Source organism: Rousettus aegyptiacus, unplaced genomic scaffold (genome assembly GCF_014176215.1).
Source record: "Rousettus aegyptiacus isolate mRouAeg1 unplaced genomic scaffold, mRouAeg1.p scaffold_m13_p_1, whole genome shotgun sequence".
In the NCBI taxonomy this organism is placed as follows: domain Eukaryota; kingdom Metazoa; phylum Chordata; class Mammalia; order Chiroptera; family Pteropodidae; genus Rousettus; species Rousettus aegyptiacus.
In genome coordinates, this window is record NW_023416284.1 from 1,841,185 (window position 1) to 1,856,010 (window position 14,826).

A 14,826-nucleotide genomic window follows, 5' to 3' on the forward strand; every position below is an offset into this window, starting at 1 on the left:
GGTGCTGTCGCGTCTAGTCCCTCCTGACTGGAGTTGCTGACACTGGAAGGGGATTTATGACAGTCGAATGCCTTGGCGGAGAGAGGGGGGCTGTTTTAGGCAAACGGGGGGCGGGGATCAGAGAAAGCCTCCCAGGATTTGCTGCTTGCCAAGAGCCCAGATCGTCGGGGTACCACAGCAGTGTTGGGGCGGCGTCTGCCACTACCCACCGTGCCCAGTCGCGCTCGTCCTGGGAACTTCCCCTGCCCCGCGCCCTCCTGCCCGTGGCCACACGCCCCCAGCCGACCCCTCTCTTCAGAGCCGAGTTCCCGTTCTCTCCCGTCACAACAGCCCTGGTTGAAACCACCCTTGCTGTTTTTAACAGCACTCAGTGCACTGTTTTTCTTTTACATATCCGTGGTTCTTGCGTTGGAATTGCCAGATGACAAATGGGTGATGTCAGATCCACCTCTAGAAATTCTGACAGGCTGGACTGTCTGCAAGTCCCCCGGTGTGTCCACTGGCTGGGCAGGGCGGAGAGGCCGCTTGGGATGCATCGGCCGGGGCCTGGAGGAGCTGCTCAGGGCGGCTGTCCCTGTCCTCAGCACCCATCTTCACTAAGTCTGCACTCCAGCAGGTGTTTCTGGCTGTTTTGTTTTGAAATTTTAAACTTTGAAGTACTTGGTTCACCCAGAAAAGTCGTAAGTGAATTTTGCCCACGCTGAACATGTTGTATCAGCACCCCCCGAACATCATCAGGCCTGTAAAGCCCCCTCGTGTCCCAGGGGCACCACTATCTTGACGTCCGACTCCACAGGTTAGTTTCCCGGTCTTTGCACGTCGTGTATAATGTGCGTGTGGATTCATCTCTGCATAAAAGGTGAGAACGGCACTCGGGTCGAGCACTTACCGTGAGCACAGTGGGCGGGACTGGAGGCGGCCCTGGGGGTCAGTGAGCGGGTGGTGCGACCCCATGACCTGACGGCCCGGGCAGGACACTCCCGGAGAGCGTGTGCACTGTGCACGAGGCTACACGACATTCACAACACGAGATTAAACCAAGCGCGAGAGAACATGACGCCATCAGGTGTTGCGGTAGACGAGATGGATGAGGCTGCCGGTACACCGCTCACGGCAAACGTCTTATAAGCAGAAAACGTCCATTCTAAAATAAGAATTAGGATCGTATGATAATACACAGTGCAGGGACATGACAGTTGTTCATTGACACGAAGTGTTTCGGACTGCACATCGTGGCGTGTGCTGGCCTCTTACGTGACCGGGGCACAGTCTGTTTACACCAGCAGCATGTGCACATGAGGAACGTGCCGTGCTATGATGTCACGATGGCGACATCACTGGCCACAGGAAGTTTTCAGCTCCATCGCCACCTGTCCGTGAGTCGTTATGGGATGTGACTGCCAGCAACCCCGGGTCCTGCAGCAGCATTTCCCCGACTTCTGTTCCGAAGGCCCACCCTTTCCCCCCACCCCGCTGCAGCACACGCCTATCCAAGGATAAAACATGTAATCTTTGCAGTTTAAACTGATAATGTTTCAAATTAACATGTTTGTATAAGGGAAGGCTACATTATAACAGAAGAGAAACAACTATAAAATTATTGAAGCCTAAAACCACCTCAAATCTATGAGAAACTGCTACATTTTTACTTATTTGAAATGCAAAATAGCCTTGTTGCTGGTAAAAATACCAAATACCTTCTTTCAGTGGGAAAAAACACACAAAGAGACAGCTACAATCCTTGAGCATTTAATATCAGAGCATTTACAGAACATGCTGATTTTCTTCCACAAGATAAAGTTGGTCAATAATTTTCTCTAATTTGTATGTAGATTAAAATCTCTTAGCTTCTTCAGCAGTAAACCCATTTTGACAAATAACTTATTTCAGGACCTGAACTCTCTTGGGAACTTAGAATTCACTGCCCCTCTGTCCACGGTGCCGCCCAGCCCCGCCTGCAAGCTCACGAAGGCAAATGTAGCCTACGAATTGCTTTACGATTATAATCTCAGAATAAAAGTGACAAACATTTAGCGATCATTTTATTATATTAATTTACTCAGGGTGAATTAAGTTCTGAAACAACAAAAATATATTACTTATTCTGATATCTGAAATACAATGGAAAATATGTTAAAACATTAAAAAGTTGCAGATTTTCATTAAAAGTATTTATATTTATATTCTAATCCCACAATTATAGATATAATTCTTTTAAATTAGATTGATAGAATATTTTGATGTTTGAAAATAATATAAATACATGTTAAATAATTATAACATTCATGAATGAAAATTCAATTTTTAATTACTGTTCCAAATATAGATATTTATTGATGAATGGCCAATGGGGCTTACAGGTGCTTTTACATTTTTATCCTTTATTCTTGGTTCCTTAATGGTAAATTGCTCTGTTAAGCTTTTAACAGCCACTGATCACTGCCAGGAGCCACTTCACAGAAATGTGCGATTCTTCCGGAACTAGCACGACTAACCTGTTCTAAATGACTAAAAGTTAGTTTTACAGGTATCTTTTTTAAATTACAGTATGTAGGAAACATTACATGTACATTGCTTAAAAGTTTTAGAGAAAAAAATTTCTTGGTTAACTTTTCTCATTATTGTTCTGTTTTAAAAGTGTATTATCCATACTTCAAAAATGGATTAGAAATAATGGCCAGGAGTGACGGGAGGGGTGGAAGGGGAAGGACATTGGGACAGTTTGCCCGGTGACAGATAACTACTGTAATTAGTGAGGCGATCGCACCGTAAGGTATAAAAATGTCAAGCCATTACGTTGTACACCTGAAGCTGATCTAACCAATATAATGTTGTATACCGACTATACCTAAGTAAAAAAATTAAAAAAACAAAAACAAAGAAAATGGCCAACACCTTTTTGAAGGTGGAAAGGACCGCTTTAGAATTATGTCGGCCTCTGCACTCAGCGCTGCCTAGTGAGCCTTACAGCTCCTCCCTCCCGTGCCTTGCTTCTCGGCGGGTGTGGACAGGGTTAAGGGTCACCCGGCTGCTCAGGAGGCTGATCAGTGCAGATCCAGGCGCTAATAAAGCCGGGGGCATCCGCTCCGGTAGCTGTTAGTTGTCCACGTATTTCACTGCTTGACATGGTGGGAGTTAAAAATTTTATACACTGATTAGGTGGCACACATGTCGTCAGCTCCGCGCCCTGCTAGCTGGCATTCTGAAGCCCGTCTAGTGCTGGGGAGCGGACGGGACAGGGAGGGGGGCCGGGTCCCTTGGGGTGCTAGTGACGGGAGCCCTGGGAGCACAGGTGTGGCACAGGACGCAGGGCAGGTTCCAGACAGGCACTGGCTGTCCCCACGGGACCTGGGCGTGAAGGACGTCGAGCCACTCCCACGGGTGGGGGAGCGAGCTCCGAGGTCTCGTGTCACTGTTTTAAGTGCTGCTTTGGTTTTAAGTGTCACATGAAGTGTTTGAGAAAAGTGACCCGACAGTTCCAATCCCAACACGGTTTTCAGAGGGCAAGACGGGCTGCAGCCAGGTGACGTGAGCACTGGGCGGGGACAGTTCTCAGAAACTGCTGTTTTGTAACCTTTATTTCTCGTGATAGCGGGAAGCGCAGGTTCTGCAGACCCTGCCTGGGGGGAGGCACGGGCACCATGGTGCTCGCTCGCCAGCCCTCCTGCCCGGCCCGGCGCCCAGAGGACGAAGCCCGTCAAGGGTCAGCGCGACGGCCTGCGGAAGTCCTCCAGGCAGCAGAGGAGAGGGCGCCGCTGGCACTGCCCCCCCAAGCGCCCGACGGGCGGGTGGCGGCGGCTCCAGACCCCCTGCCAGCAGTCGCGGCGAGGGCGGTCCCGACGCGGGCCCTTAGGTCAGTCCCACTCGCGGCAGGGAGCCAGGGACGGCAGGGGTGGGCGGGGCTCACCGCACCCGAGGGTGGCCTCCAGAAGGGCGTCCCCCTCAGGACGCCCGCCCAGGCCCGTGTGGTGACAGAGGAGACGGAGGTCGGCGTGTCACCGCTTGGAGTACGTCCTGCCGGGGCCTTTGCTCAGGCCGCCCCTCGGGGTGGGGATCTTGCTTCCGACCTTCGCCGAGGTGCCGGACTTGGTCACGGCTGGGCCTCTCCCTGCAGCAAGAGCAAGATGCGTAGACCCAGGCGCCGCGTCCCCAGGGACCAACGTGCCAGGCAGAGCGGGAGGCCTCGGCGAGGCTGGGGGACGGCGACGGGCCAGAGTGTGTGGCTCTCTGCACGGGGCGCGGCACGGGCCGTTCCCTGCGCTCGCCCCTTGCTCCCCACTCGGCTCCCCACACCTGAAAGGGAGGGCGTACCCTAGGTCTTCTGGTCAGGAACCATTTTCTGGTGAAAATGATCATGTTCCGGTAAGGCATTCTACCTCTGACGCCAACTAGCTACGTTACAGTTTAAGAACCAGCCGGGGCGTCAGCTCCAGTCGGCCCCGTAACCGCCTGCTCCGAACCCTCGGGGCTGGCGATGCACCTGCCATCGAGGCCCACGCGTGCGCCCTGGACGCCCAGAGGCGTGGTCTATTAACCCAGCGACGCCACCTCAGAGCCTTGGGCAGGTTCACCAAGGGACAGTGGGGACATGGGTGGGATGTGACTGGTCTGGGCGTGGATCAAGGACGCGGGGGGGGGGGGCGGGGGGGCGGGGCGGGAGCCCCTGAGGGCTGCGCCTGTGCCGGGTGGATGTGTGGGGGGGGAGGGGCCGTGCTCACCGGGCGTGGGCGCGGGCGCCCTGCGCAGCACGTGCGTCCTCCGCAGGTTCATGGCACAGCCCGCAGGGCCCATCAGGTGGGCTTTCCAAGCCTGCAAGGAGAGGGGCCGGCGGCGGGTCAGCCGGGCCGTGCCTCAGCGCTGTCAGGACGGGGCCGGTGCGGCGGGGCCAGCTCCCCGACCGCGTGCGGGCGCCCGCTCCGCCTCCAGCGCTCGGCACAGGTGCCCGGGGCGCCGCCCGACTGCGTCAGGTCCCTATGCGCACACGGATCCCCTCGGTGCTTGTTGCCTCTGGGCACAGCAGGCTGGGCTGTTGTCACCTCAGAGCACGCAGGTGTGCAGCAGTTTGGGAGTGCCCGGGCGGGGACCGTGGTGGCCCCAAGAGTTGAGAGGGGCCCCTGGTGGACAGCCAGCAAGGATACACGGACCTCAGCCCTATGACGGCAGAGAAGACCACCTGCCAGCACCTGGGACGAGCTCGGGAGAGTGTGTTTTGGCGCCGAGCGCACAGGTGAGCACGTGGCCTGCTGCCGTGCCACCTGCGGGGACCGGAGCGGAGGGCCTGGCCGGCCGTGTCCGGACTCCAACCCACAGACACCGCGAGGCGCCACGTGGGTGTTGAACCCGCTGAGCGCGGGGTGCACGCCACCAGCACAGGCGGCCGGAACGTGGGCAAAGCAGCGCGAAGCGGCACGAGCCTGCCGGCCGCGTCGCCGTGCCGTGAGAGGCTGTCGCCGCGGATCAGACGGCGGGGACAGGGAGAGGAGAAAGAGGGGCGGCTACCGGCTAACGTCTGCACGGCGCAGGGACAGTGTCCCCAGGGAGCGGGGCCTGGGGCGTGTGCGGGAGCTGCTCCTACTAGAGAAGCAACCGTGAAAGACCCGCCCTCTGCGCGGGGCGTGGGCCGGGGCAGGGCCAGCGGCCCCTCTGGCCTTCTCTGGATGAGCCTCGGGTCGCAGAGCTGGCAGCCGATGACGTGTTTTATCTATTTACAGAACTTAATTTTTTAAAAAACTCCTAACACCGAATATGAAATAAACCAAACCAAAGCGTGTTCACAGTTGCTGGCAGGAACCGGAAAACTGGCCAGCGCCACACCCGGCAAAGACGGGAGAGCCGGGAACGGCGTTGACGTGGCTCCCGCGGTCCCGCCTGAGCCCGGCCTGCGTGTGCGGCGGGGACACCTGCAGGGGTCTGAGACGCGGGTCCTGGGGGGGAAGGGCGGCAACGCGGACCTGAGACGGAGGAGGTGACAGAAAGGTCACGGGACCCGGGATCCGACCCGAAACGCGAGTGCGGACCGACGAGGTGTTCATCGCGACCTTCACCTGCTCCGTCTGCCCAGAGGCCTCGGGCCGGCTGCCCCGGGAGCAAGCGGCAGCGGCGGCACCTGACGGTGGCCGGAAAGCGCCTGCTCCCGGCGGGGCGGGGCCGGGGCCCCTCGCGGGGCGCCAGCACCTCCGAGCCCCTTCGGGGCCGCGGGAAGAGGCTCCCTGGCTGGACGTGGGACAGCGCGTGCGTCACGCAGCGTGGACCCCAGGGCCAGCCCACGATGACCCCGCGATGACACCCACACAAAGCAAACAAAGGGCGGCAACCTCGCATGTAGAAAGCCGGCAGCCAAGGTAGAGAATGAGACTCTCCGGCCTCCCCAGGACCAGGTCCGGCCAGGGCGGCTGAGGGGCCGAGCGGGAGCCCCCGCCTCGAGCGACAGGCCAGCGGATGCGAGGGGCAGCGACGGCGGGACCGGGGAGTCTGGACCCCGCCGTCCCCAGAGGTCGGGGTCAGGCCTGAGTCGGCAGCTGCCGAAGTCCCCCCGGCACGTGCTTCCTTACGGAGACCCCGCCGCGTCCGCGAAGAGAGCCGACCAGGCGCACCTGCACCCGATGGGCCTGCAGCCCCGCGCGCAGGGGACAGGCGGTCAGCGAGCAGACGGTGGCGAACCCTGGGCCAGCGGCTCCTCGGCGGACCGGGCGGGGCGCAGAGGGCCTGAGCGCGGCCGGGGCGGTCTGTCCCCCCCGGTCTGAGCGGCAGTGGTCGGAGGAAGCAGAAGGCACTGCTGGCGCCTCACGTCCGGCAGGCGCCCAGCCGCGGTGGCTGGACGGTGGGTGGCAGGGGCTGAGCCAGGAGCGGGTCACCACGGAGGCTCCGTGCCGGCTGCCTGCTGTCACGTTAGCCGTAGCAACCAGCACCGAGCTCCCGACGCCCTCTGGCCCCTGCCCGGAGCCCCTGTGCGGGGGGAGACCCGGCCCCTCCCACACCAAGCCAGCGAGGGAGAGGGGGCAGTTTGGACTCAGACGCGAAGCAGAATTCCAAACGGGGCGGGGCGCAGTTTCATTACTCAAAAGAGACCAGAAGGTCACAGATCCGGCCAAGATGCCACCTAGGGTCCCAACGTGTCCATAAAAGCGGAGACTCGGAAAAAATGGACCTGCTTTGCACTTGTGACCCTAACAGTCAAGCCTCCTCACAGACACGGGTGGAAGCGTCAGAAGGCGCGCACGCGGACGCACGGTGACGGGGTGACGGGGTGACGGCCGGCGGCGCGGGCATGTCCCCCGGGCCCCGCCCCGCCCCGGGCCGCTCACCTCCTCTCCAGGTGCGAAGTTCTCGTGGCACAGAGGACACCGGTTTGCCAGCTTCTCTGGTTTGGCAGCTGCAGCGATTTCAAGTCAGTGAGGTTTAGTTAGTGCGTCCTGTGAGACCTCGGCGGGGGGCGCTCGGGACCGGGGGACTGGGGGACACCCGGGACTGGGGTTGCTGGGGGACACGTGGGACCTGGGGACTGGGGACACCTGGGGACTGGGGGACACCTAGGACAGGGGGACACCTGGGGACTGGGGTGCTGGGGGACACGTGGGACCTGGGGACCGGGGGACACCCGGGCCTGGGGGTGCTGGGGGACGCCCGGGCCTGGGGGTGCTGGGGGACGCCCGGGGCGGCGCCCGCGCGGGCACTCACGGCTGCAGCCTTTCGTTTTCACGTGGCTGGGCAGTGCGTCCTTCGCCACGGCCTCGCTGCAGCGGTGGCACTGGGCGAAGCCGTCCTTCTGGTCACACTCCGTCAGCAGGTGCTCGGTCAGGCTGGCCACCTCCACCACCTGGACGCGAGACAGCGTGGCGTGGGGCTGGCGGCAGCGACGTGTGACCCGCCCCGCGCCCGGCCCGCGTGCACATCCCCGTCCCGTCCCACAGGGCTGACTGTGGCCGTTCATCCACGGCGCTGAAGACCCCGTGGCCTTCAGGCCACGTCACCTTAGCAGTGCACACAGGCCGGGCTAAGGGTGGGGCTGGGGGCCACGGCGAAGTGCCGCGTGACACTTGCGTTAGGGCCAACAGCTCGGAGGTCACATGCCGCCTCGGGGTTCAGATCCTGGCTCCCGCCACCTCTGCGGACAGGCGCGGGAACAGGCTCACGGGTCTCGTGGTGCTCACGCCGTGACGCCTTGGGCAGGAGCGACCTACGTGCACCCCGAACCTCACGCCGCGGACACGTGTCCCCCGCCTGTGACCGTGCACTGGTGTCCACGCGCACTGGAGAGGCCGAGGGGCACAGGGCTCGTCTCCCTCGCACTGTCCTTTGCCAAAGGTCCACAGCCTCAGAGAAGAGACCGAACTTCGGGACAGGGGAAGACGTAGCAGGACGCAGAGGGACCACCGCGAAGGGACCGCCGGGGGCAGCGCCGACGCCCCAGGCTCCTGCGTCGACCGGCACACGCGGCGACGAGCGGCCGGAGTGCGGGGAGGCGGGCGCGACGCCCGTGACCGGCCGCGGACGCGCAGCCAGGTACGCGAACGAGTGCGGGTCAGAAAAAAGTCTGGCGGCAACTTGGGAACGGGCAAGAGACGAGAGGGCGTCACAGGAGGAGGGGGCAGCGCCGCCCACCACCAGGACGCGGCGCGGCCAGGGCGGGGTGTGCTGGCCGCCCGCCCGGCTCCGCAGCTGGACACGGGCGCGGCAGGGGCGTGTCACACGCACGCGCGCACCAGAGCATGTGCACAGGACCCCGGCAGGGGCGTTGCCCGCACGGCCTGCACCCCGAACGCGGGAGAACGGGCGGGCGCGGGGAGGCAGACGCGCCACGCGAGGAGCCCGCGCCGCCTGGCCCCGCGGACACGGCGCGCGGAGAGGGAGCCGTGGGGGGCCCTGGGGGGCGGGGCGGGCTCTGAGGGGCGCCTGGCCGCGCAGGGCTGCTCGGGAGCGCTTGTTTTGTGACCGTGACGACGCCTGGGCATTTCTAAGCGTGCGACCCTGCGAGGACGAGGCGGCCGCGCCCCGGAGCAGCCCCCCGCGCCCGCCCCGCGCCCACCTGTCTGCAGTGGTCGCAGCGCGTCAGCATGAGGCAGTGCCTCCAGTAGTGCAGGTCCAGCCCCTCGTCCGTGAACGCCTCGCTCCGCTCCCCGCAGAAGATGCACAGGCTGGAACAGAGCAGACGGCGGGCGCGGGCGCGGCCTCGCTCAGACCTCGCCCCATCGCCCCCGCCACCCCCGTGCGCCTCCCTCTCCTCCCTGCTGGCCCGGCCGGCCCTGGGAGGGGCCTCGGGAGGCTGGACGGTGCCCGAGGCCCGTGCTGAAGCGCCGCAGAAGCGTCTTCCCGCAGCCGCGTGTGGGACAAACTGACTTCGTCAGGACGACAGCGCAGAAAAGGCGCTTTGAGCCACAGGCAGACGGTTCCCCAGGTTCCCTGGCGATTCGCCTCGGCTCCCCGCAGAGACAGGCTCGGCTGCTGCGGCATTTTGTGCCGGGTCCAGCCGTTGGACAAGCAGGCTAACCTCCACGGGGTCGTAGGGACGGAGGGGAGTCCTGACTGCCCAGCACTAATGCCGGTTGGTTTGGGGGGCAGCCCCTCAGTTTTAAAACCTGCCCAAAGAGCCGAGTGGTCCCCGTGGCCATGAGCTGGGAGGAGGGACTCGCCGTGCAGCATTCGCGTGTGCTCGGCCCCTGACCGCCACCCCGGGGTGATGACCGCTGTGCTCACTTGTCCAGACAGTGGTCATCCGGGACTTCCGGAGCCTTAGAGGGGGCCGCCTCCCTGCCCTGAGCGTCTGAAAAAGTTAAAGGGGACACAGTTTAAATAACGTGTGGGGAACCTATTCTCAAAGTTTTAGTAACCAGTTTTTTAAAACTTAGTAACCAGTATGCGAAATGCACTTAAAAGCATGCACGTTAACGCAAGCAGGAGTTTTACGCGCCGCCCGAAATGCGCTGAGGCGCAGCGGGCGGACAGGCGGCTCCCACGCGGCGCACGGCCGAGGCGCACGTACCTGGCTTCTCTGCTTCCGCGGCCTCGCTTCCTTTTTCCTAAGACAAAAAACCAGAAAGATCAGCGACAAATGGGTCTATCCAGAAAGCATTTGACCCTGAAACTGTTCTTAGGTTTCGTTCCAGAATTTCTATCAACGCACAACAGGACACGGCGTGGTCAACACTCACGTCTGCAGCCCCCCCCAGGCCCCTCCCTCCCGGCTGCGGTGCCGACCCCAGAGACCGACCGCTCTCCGCCACGGCCGCCGCCCGCCGCCCAGTGGCTCGCCCGTCAGCAGTGCCCGCCCTCACCTCCCGTGGGCTCGGCAGCCCCTCGCCCCGGCGCGCCCCAGGTGCGTTTCCCCAGCTTCCCGGCTGTGCCTTCCCGGGACTCGGCCTGTCCCCTGCTGACGCCGTCCCCACTGCAAGGTGCCCCGCACGGCCTGGCGCAGTGGCCCTAGGCGCCTGCCTTCGGCCCGGCCCTGCGGTGCACGCGGCGTCTGCAGGCGGCTCTGAGACATGCTCGGCCGCGCGGGGCCAGCCCCCTCCACTGTGCGCCTGCGCCCCGGCCCCCTCAGTCCCCCCGTCCCGCAAGCCCCAGGCTGGGCGCTCAGGCTTCTCTCCTCCTCCCCTGCCCTGTGGAACGCGCCAGACCCACCAGCCTCCTCCAGCTCCACTGCAAAACACGCTGGGCCCCCGCCCCGCCCCGCCCTGCCCCAGCGGGTCAGTGACGTCGCCGCCGCCGCTCTGCGGCCAACGTGTCGCCCACGTCCACGCGGCTCCCAGGGCCCTGGCCGGCCTGGCTGCCGGCTGTCACTCCACGCACGGCCCTCGCGCCCGCGGTCCTCAGCCAGTCCCCAGTGTGTCTCATCTCATCCCCCCTGCAAGAGCTGGGGGAGGCGGGGGCCGGGGCTCCTGTCCGCATCCCCAGTGCCCGGCATACAGAACGCTGACGACCGACGAGCGGTTTGCGCCGGGCGGGCCCCGCAGCACAGGCGCTGACCTGCCCCAAGGGCCGTGGCCACACTCTTTCCCGCCCTGTGCCCTGCTGAGCTGGTGGCACGGGCGGGTCTCAGTGGACGGGACAGGAGGGGCGAGCTGCTGGCGGCAGCTGCAGCCATGGCTGCGGACTGTGCCGCTGCAGCACACGGTGGGACACGGGGCACGTGGAGGCACAGCGCGGCCACAGCGGGCTCCGGGCCCGGCCTTCCCGCCACAGCCCTCCGCTCTCCACCCTGAAACTGGCAAACGCTTTCCCAAGCCTTCTCCCCGCCACCCGGCCCGCTAAACGCTGCTGTCGGCTCTGCAGACGCCGGGCCTGCATTGGGCCCACGCCGCCCGGGGGACAGGCAGCCCGGCCGGGGCCGGGTCCCCAGGGCTTTGGGCCGTGCCGGAGGGTGGGACCGCTGGGCCCCTGTGCACAGCACATAAGTGGTCATCACACACATGGGCGCTGTCTGCTGCGCCTGTAAAAATCACATTTCACGTGACAGTGACTAACTTCTCTCAAACTCAACCACTGAACGTGGAAAACGCACGTGAGAACAGAGTCTCACAACTGGGAATGAGCTCAAGGGCGAATATGAAACTTACGAACGGCGTTCACGGGATTTATACACCTACAGAGTACAGACGGCAAACTCACCGTCACTGGATTGTAGGCATCAGAAAGATTCCTATTGATGCAGGGGGGATTTGTATATTTTGCAGCGAGACAACATAAACAGTGCAAAAATCAAATTTTAGTCTAAAATTTTGCTTTATCTATGCTTTGAACAGCTTAGAAAAATTCTTAGTAATTTTTAAATCTGTTTTTTTCCTAAAACTTAGGAGTCATGGGGAATGTTAAAAATGTTCTGTCGCCTCGGGTTTCGGGTGTGGATGGTCGTGATGGCTGCGACAGCGCAGAGCTGTACACTTAACACGGTTACAAGGGTAAGTTCTGTGTCACGTACGTTTTACTGCGATGAAAACACAGACCAGGTTCTGTCGCTCCCAGGCCTGACGCCTTCCGTGACCGTCTCTGGACAGCGGGCCGGCGTCCAGCCCCTTCCTGCGCGCCCACACCCGCCACGCCTGTGACCGCACTGCCCCTTCCTCCCGGAGCGCGTGAGCGCGGGCCCTGTGCGCCGCCTGCTGCAGGCCCTGGCAGTCCCAGAGCCCGGCCACGGCTGGCACACGGCAGGGGCTCCCCCTGGATGAATGATGAGGCGCTGGTGAGGCCCCCCCGGAGGGGTGAGGGCGATGACCCGCGTGCCATCACCACAGACCTCCATGGGGACACACGGTGCCTGAGGCCGGGCTGCAAGGGGGTCACTCGTGCAGGGTAGGAGGGCGGAAGGGACCATCCCGGCCTGAGCACTGACCAGTCCATGGCCTTGAGTAGGTCACTTTGTTTTCTAAACTCTTTTCTTCCTTTGCATGACATGGGGGACGATCAGGAACACCTGCTGACCTGTGGCATGGGTCACCACCGTGAGTTCGACCTCGCCCGAGAGCTAACACGCCGTGAGGTGCAGCGAGGCCGCCAGGCCCTGCCGCCCAGCCCCCGACCCCGCTGCCCTCCCACTCCTGGATGGCTGCCTCTGACCCTCCAGCACCTGGCTGGAACCTTCCGGTGGCTTTCCGTCACCGGCACGTTAACACACATCCAGCCAGGTTTTCTTCTCACTCGCTTATCCTTTCTAACGAGGAAGTGGTGAGAACACTGGGCACGTGGGCGTGTGACCGCCCTCCCGGCAGGCTGGCCGGGGCCTCGGGGACCCACTCGTCCCTGAGCCTTGTCATTGGCAATGCCCGCTCCCTCTCCCTTCTCCTTTCTCTCAAAGAAAGTTTCCCTCAACTTAAGGCCCTGGATCACGAATCAGGGCACGAAACTGAAGTCCCAGGAGCCGGCGGCTGAGAAGGAACACGGGTCTGCTCCGTGCAACGTGGCCTGAGGCCGCCACAGAGCCCCCCGCAGGCCCGGGCTGAGGCCGCCGCGGGCCCCCCGCAGGCCCGGGCTGAGGCCGCCGCGGGCCCCCCGCAGGCCCGGGCTGAGGCCGCCACAGAGCCCCCGGCAGGCCCGGGCTGAGGCCGCCGCGGGCCCCCCGCAGGCCCGGGCTGAGGCCGCCACAGAGCCCCCCGCAGGCCCAGGGTCAGGCCTTCCGCATGTGGACCAATTGCCTGAAACCTTCCTTTCTGACGCACGGGCATCAGAGCTCCACACTCAGGCTTATTTCTGCCACCGCCTCTGACGGGGGGGGGGCTGCGGGAGGGGGCGGCCCCCACGGCCTGTCCGCTCTACCCGACGTGGGGAGCATGCAAACTGGCTAACGAGGGCGGCTGTCAAGGGCCCCAAACTGAAAAGCAGCGAAGAACAAAGACGCCCGTGTGCGTGTGCGCGGAGGAGACGGCTGGTGCCCCTGTGTCCGTGCGGCGGCACGAGGGTCACGAGCCCCGCCCAGAGCGCGAGGGGGCCGCTCACCTTGCCCCCCGCGGCCTCCGCCTGCATTTCTCTCAGCGCTGCCAACTGCCCTTGTAAGGCTTCGATTTCTTCTTTCTTTCGTTTTTCTGCTTCATCCGTAGCCGCTTTTTTCTGTGCCTGGCACGAAAATTATTTTTCTATTAGAATAGCTTTTTAGGACAGTCTTAGAAATTGGGAGACAAATTACAGCCCATAAATCGTGTGTCCTAAACGTCACGACAGTCACGGAGACAAACCCCGTAACCGGCTCAAAGGTAAACCGCCAGATTCATTTAACAAATAGTAACTGACAGAACTGAAAATGTTCTGCTGCCGTCGTCCCTGTTCAGACGAGGAGGCCGAGTCCCACGGGCAGACGGGACAGCGCCGGCGTCTGGGCCCAGGGCCGCAGCGCATGACGCGCCGCTCCTCGAACGCCCCGGCACTTCCTCCGCGGGCCGCGCCGCGCCGCCGATGCAGGCCGAGGTCGCGAGGTCGGCCGCTAACTCACCCTCGCTTCGGCGTCCGTGGGCCTGCCCTCGATCCTGGCGAAGCCCTCGAAGAGCGTCTTGTAGAGCAGGTTCCTGCGCGCGGCGCAGTCGTCGGGGGGCAGGTAGTCCAGCACGGGGGCCCGGTGCTGCTCGTACATGTCCAGGACCACGCGCACCGCCGTCTCCCGCACCCCGTACACGCGGTGCTCCAGCGCGCCCACCGCGAACTGCGAACACAGCGGGGCTCTTGGTTCTTAAAACAGCGAGGCTTACTTTTTCCAGCACCAAAAAAACACGCATGCGTTACAAACATTTGAAGAATAAAGGGAACGTCCACAAAACGCCAGCCCTTAAGACGGCGCTCCTCGCTGCGAGCGCCTGGCGCACAGGGGCGAGCTCACGCTGGGGACGCAGCGCGCTCTGCTCCCTTGCACGTGTGCACTGACGAGCAGTTTTTAGACCGCGCCCCGCCATAGCTTCACGTCGCTACGGAACGTTCCAAACAGAGAGAAGACGAATCATGACAAACGTCAGGGATCCGCCACCCGGATGAGCCAGCGTTATAATCTGCCACGATTCGGACCTTTTTGGTTTTCGGCCATGACACACCGCCTCTCGGGCGCGTCCCCGCCCCCCGTCCCCGTCCCCGTCCCCGTCCCGGGGCCGCAGTCTTCTCGCCCCCCTTGGAGGCGTGCTCCCCCCCGGAGTGTGCGCTCGGCCCTCCCAGCTGCGCGTGGCGCCTGCGCAGCCTGCACGTGCGTTGCCCGCACTCCGCTCCCCTCCCCGACAGCGCCACGGCGCCGTCACACGGGCACGGCGCCCCACGCTCACCCGTCCCAGACTGGGGTCCCCGGGCTCGGTGCAACGACCGACACCTCCTGACTGTCGTGCGGGTGCCAGCCCTCGCTCCCGGACTTCCTCGCTCCCCCTG

At 62.8% G+C, this 14,826-nt stretch overlaps 1 protein-coding gene across 1 annotated transcript in view; it reads right to left on the reverse strand.

Moving 5' to 3' along the window:
- Positions 1-2,286: 2,286 nt before the first annotated feature.
- CEP104 (centrosomal protein 104) overlaps positions 2,287-14,826 on the reverse strand; it is a 34,278-nt gene continuing 21,738 nt past the window's right edge. The window contains exons 14-22 of the mRNA XM_036227951.1: positions 13,916-14,122; positions 13,426-13,542; positions 9,980-10,016; positions 9,694-9,760; positions 9,026-9,134; positions 7,678-7,816; positions 7,305-7,372; positions 4,719-4,809; positions 2,287-4,108 (exon numbers count right to left, since the gene is read on the reverse strand). Of these exons, the coding sequence (XP_036083844.1) occupies positions 3,996-4,108; positions 4,719-4,809; positions 7,305-7,372; positions 7,678-7,816; positions 9,026-9,134; positions 9,694-9,760; positions 9,980-10,016; positions 13,426-13,542; positions 13,916-14,122 (948 nt within the window). The 3' untranslated portion in view covers positions 2,287-3,995. The remainder of the gene's footprint in view (positions 4,109-4,718; positions 4,810-7,304; positions 7,373-7,677; positions 7,817-9,025; positions 9,135-9,693; positions 9,761-9,979; positions 10,017-13,425; positions 13,543-13,915; positions 14,123-14,826) is intronic.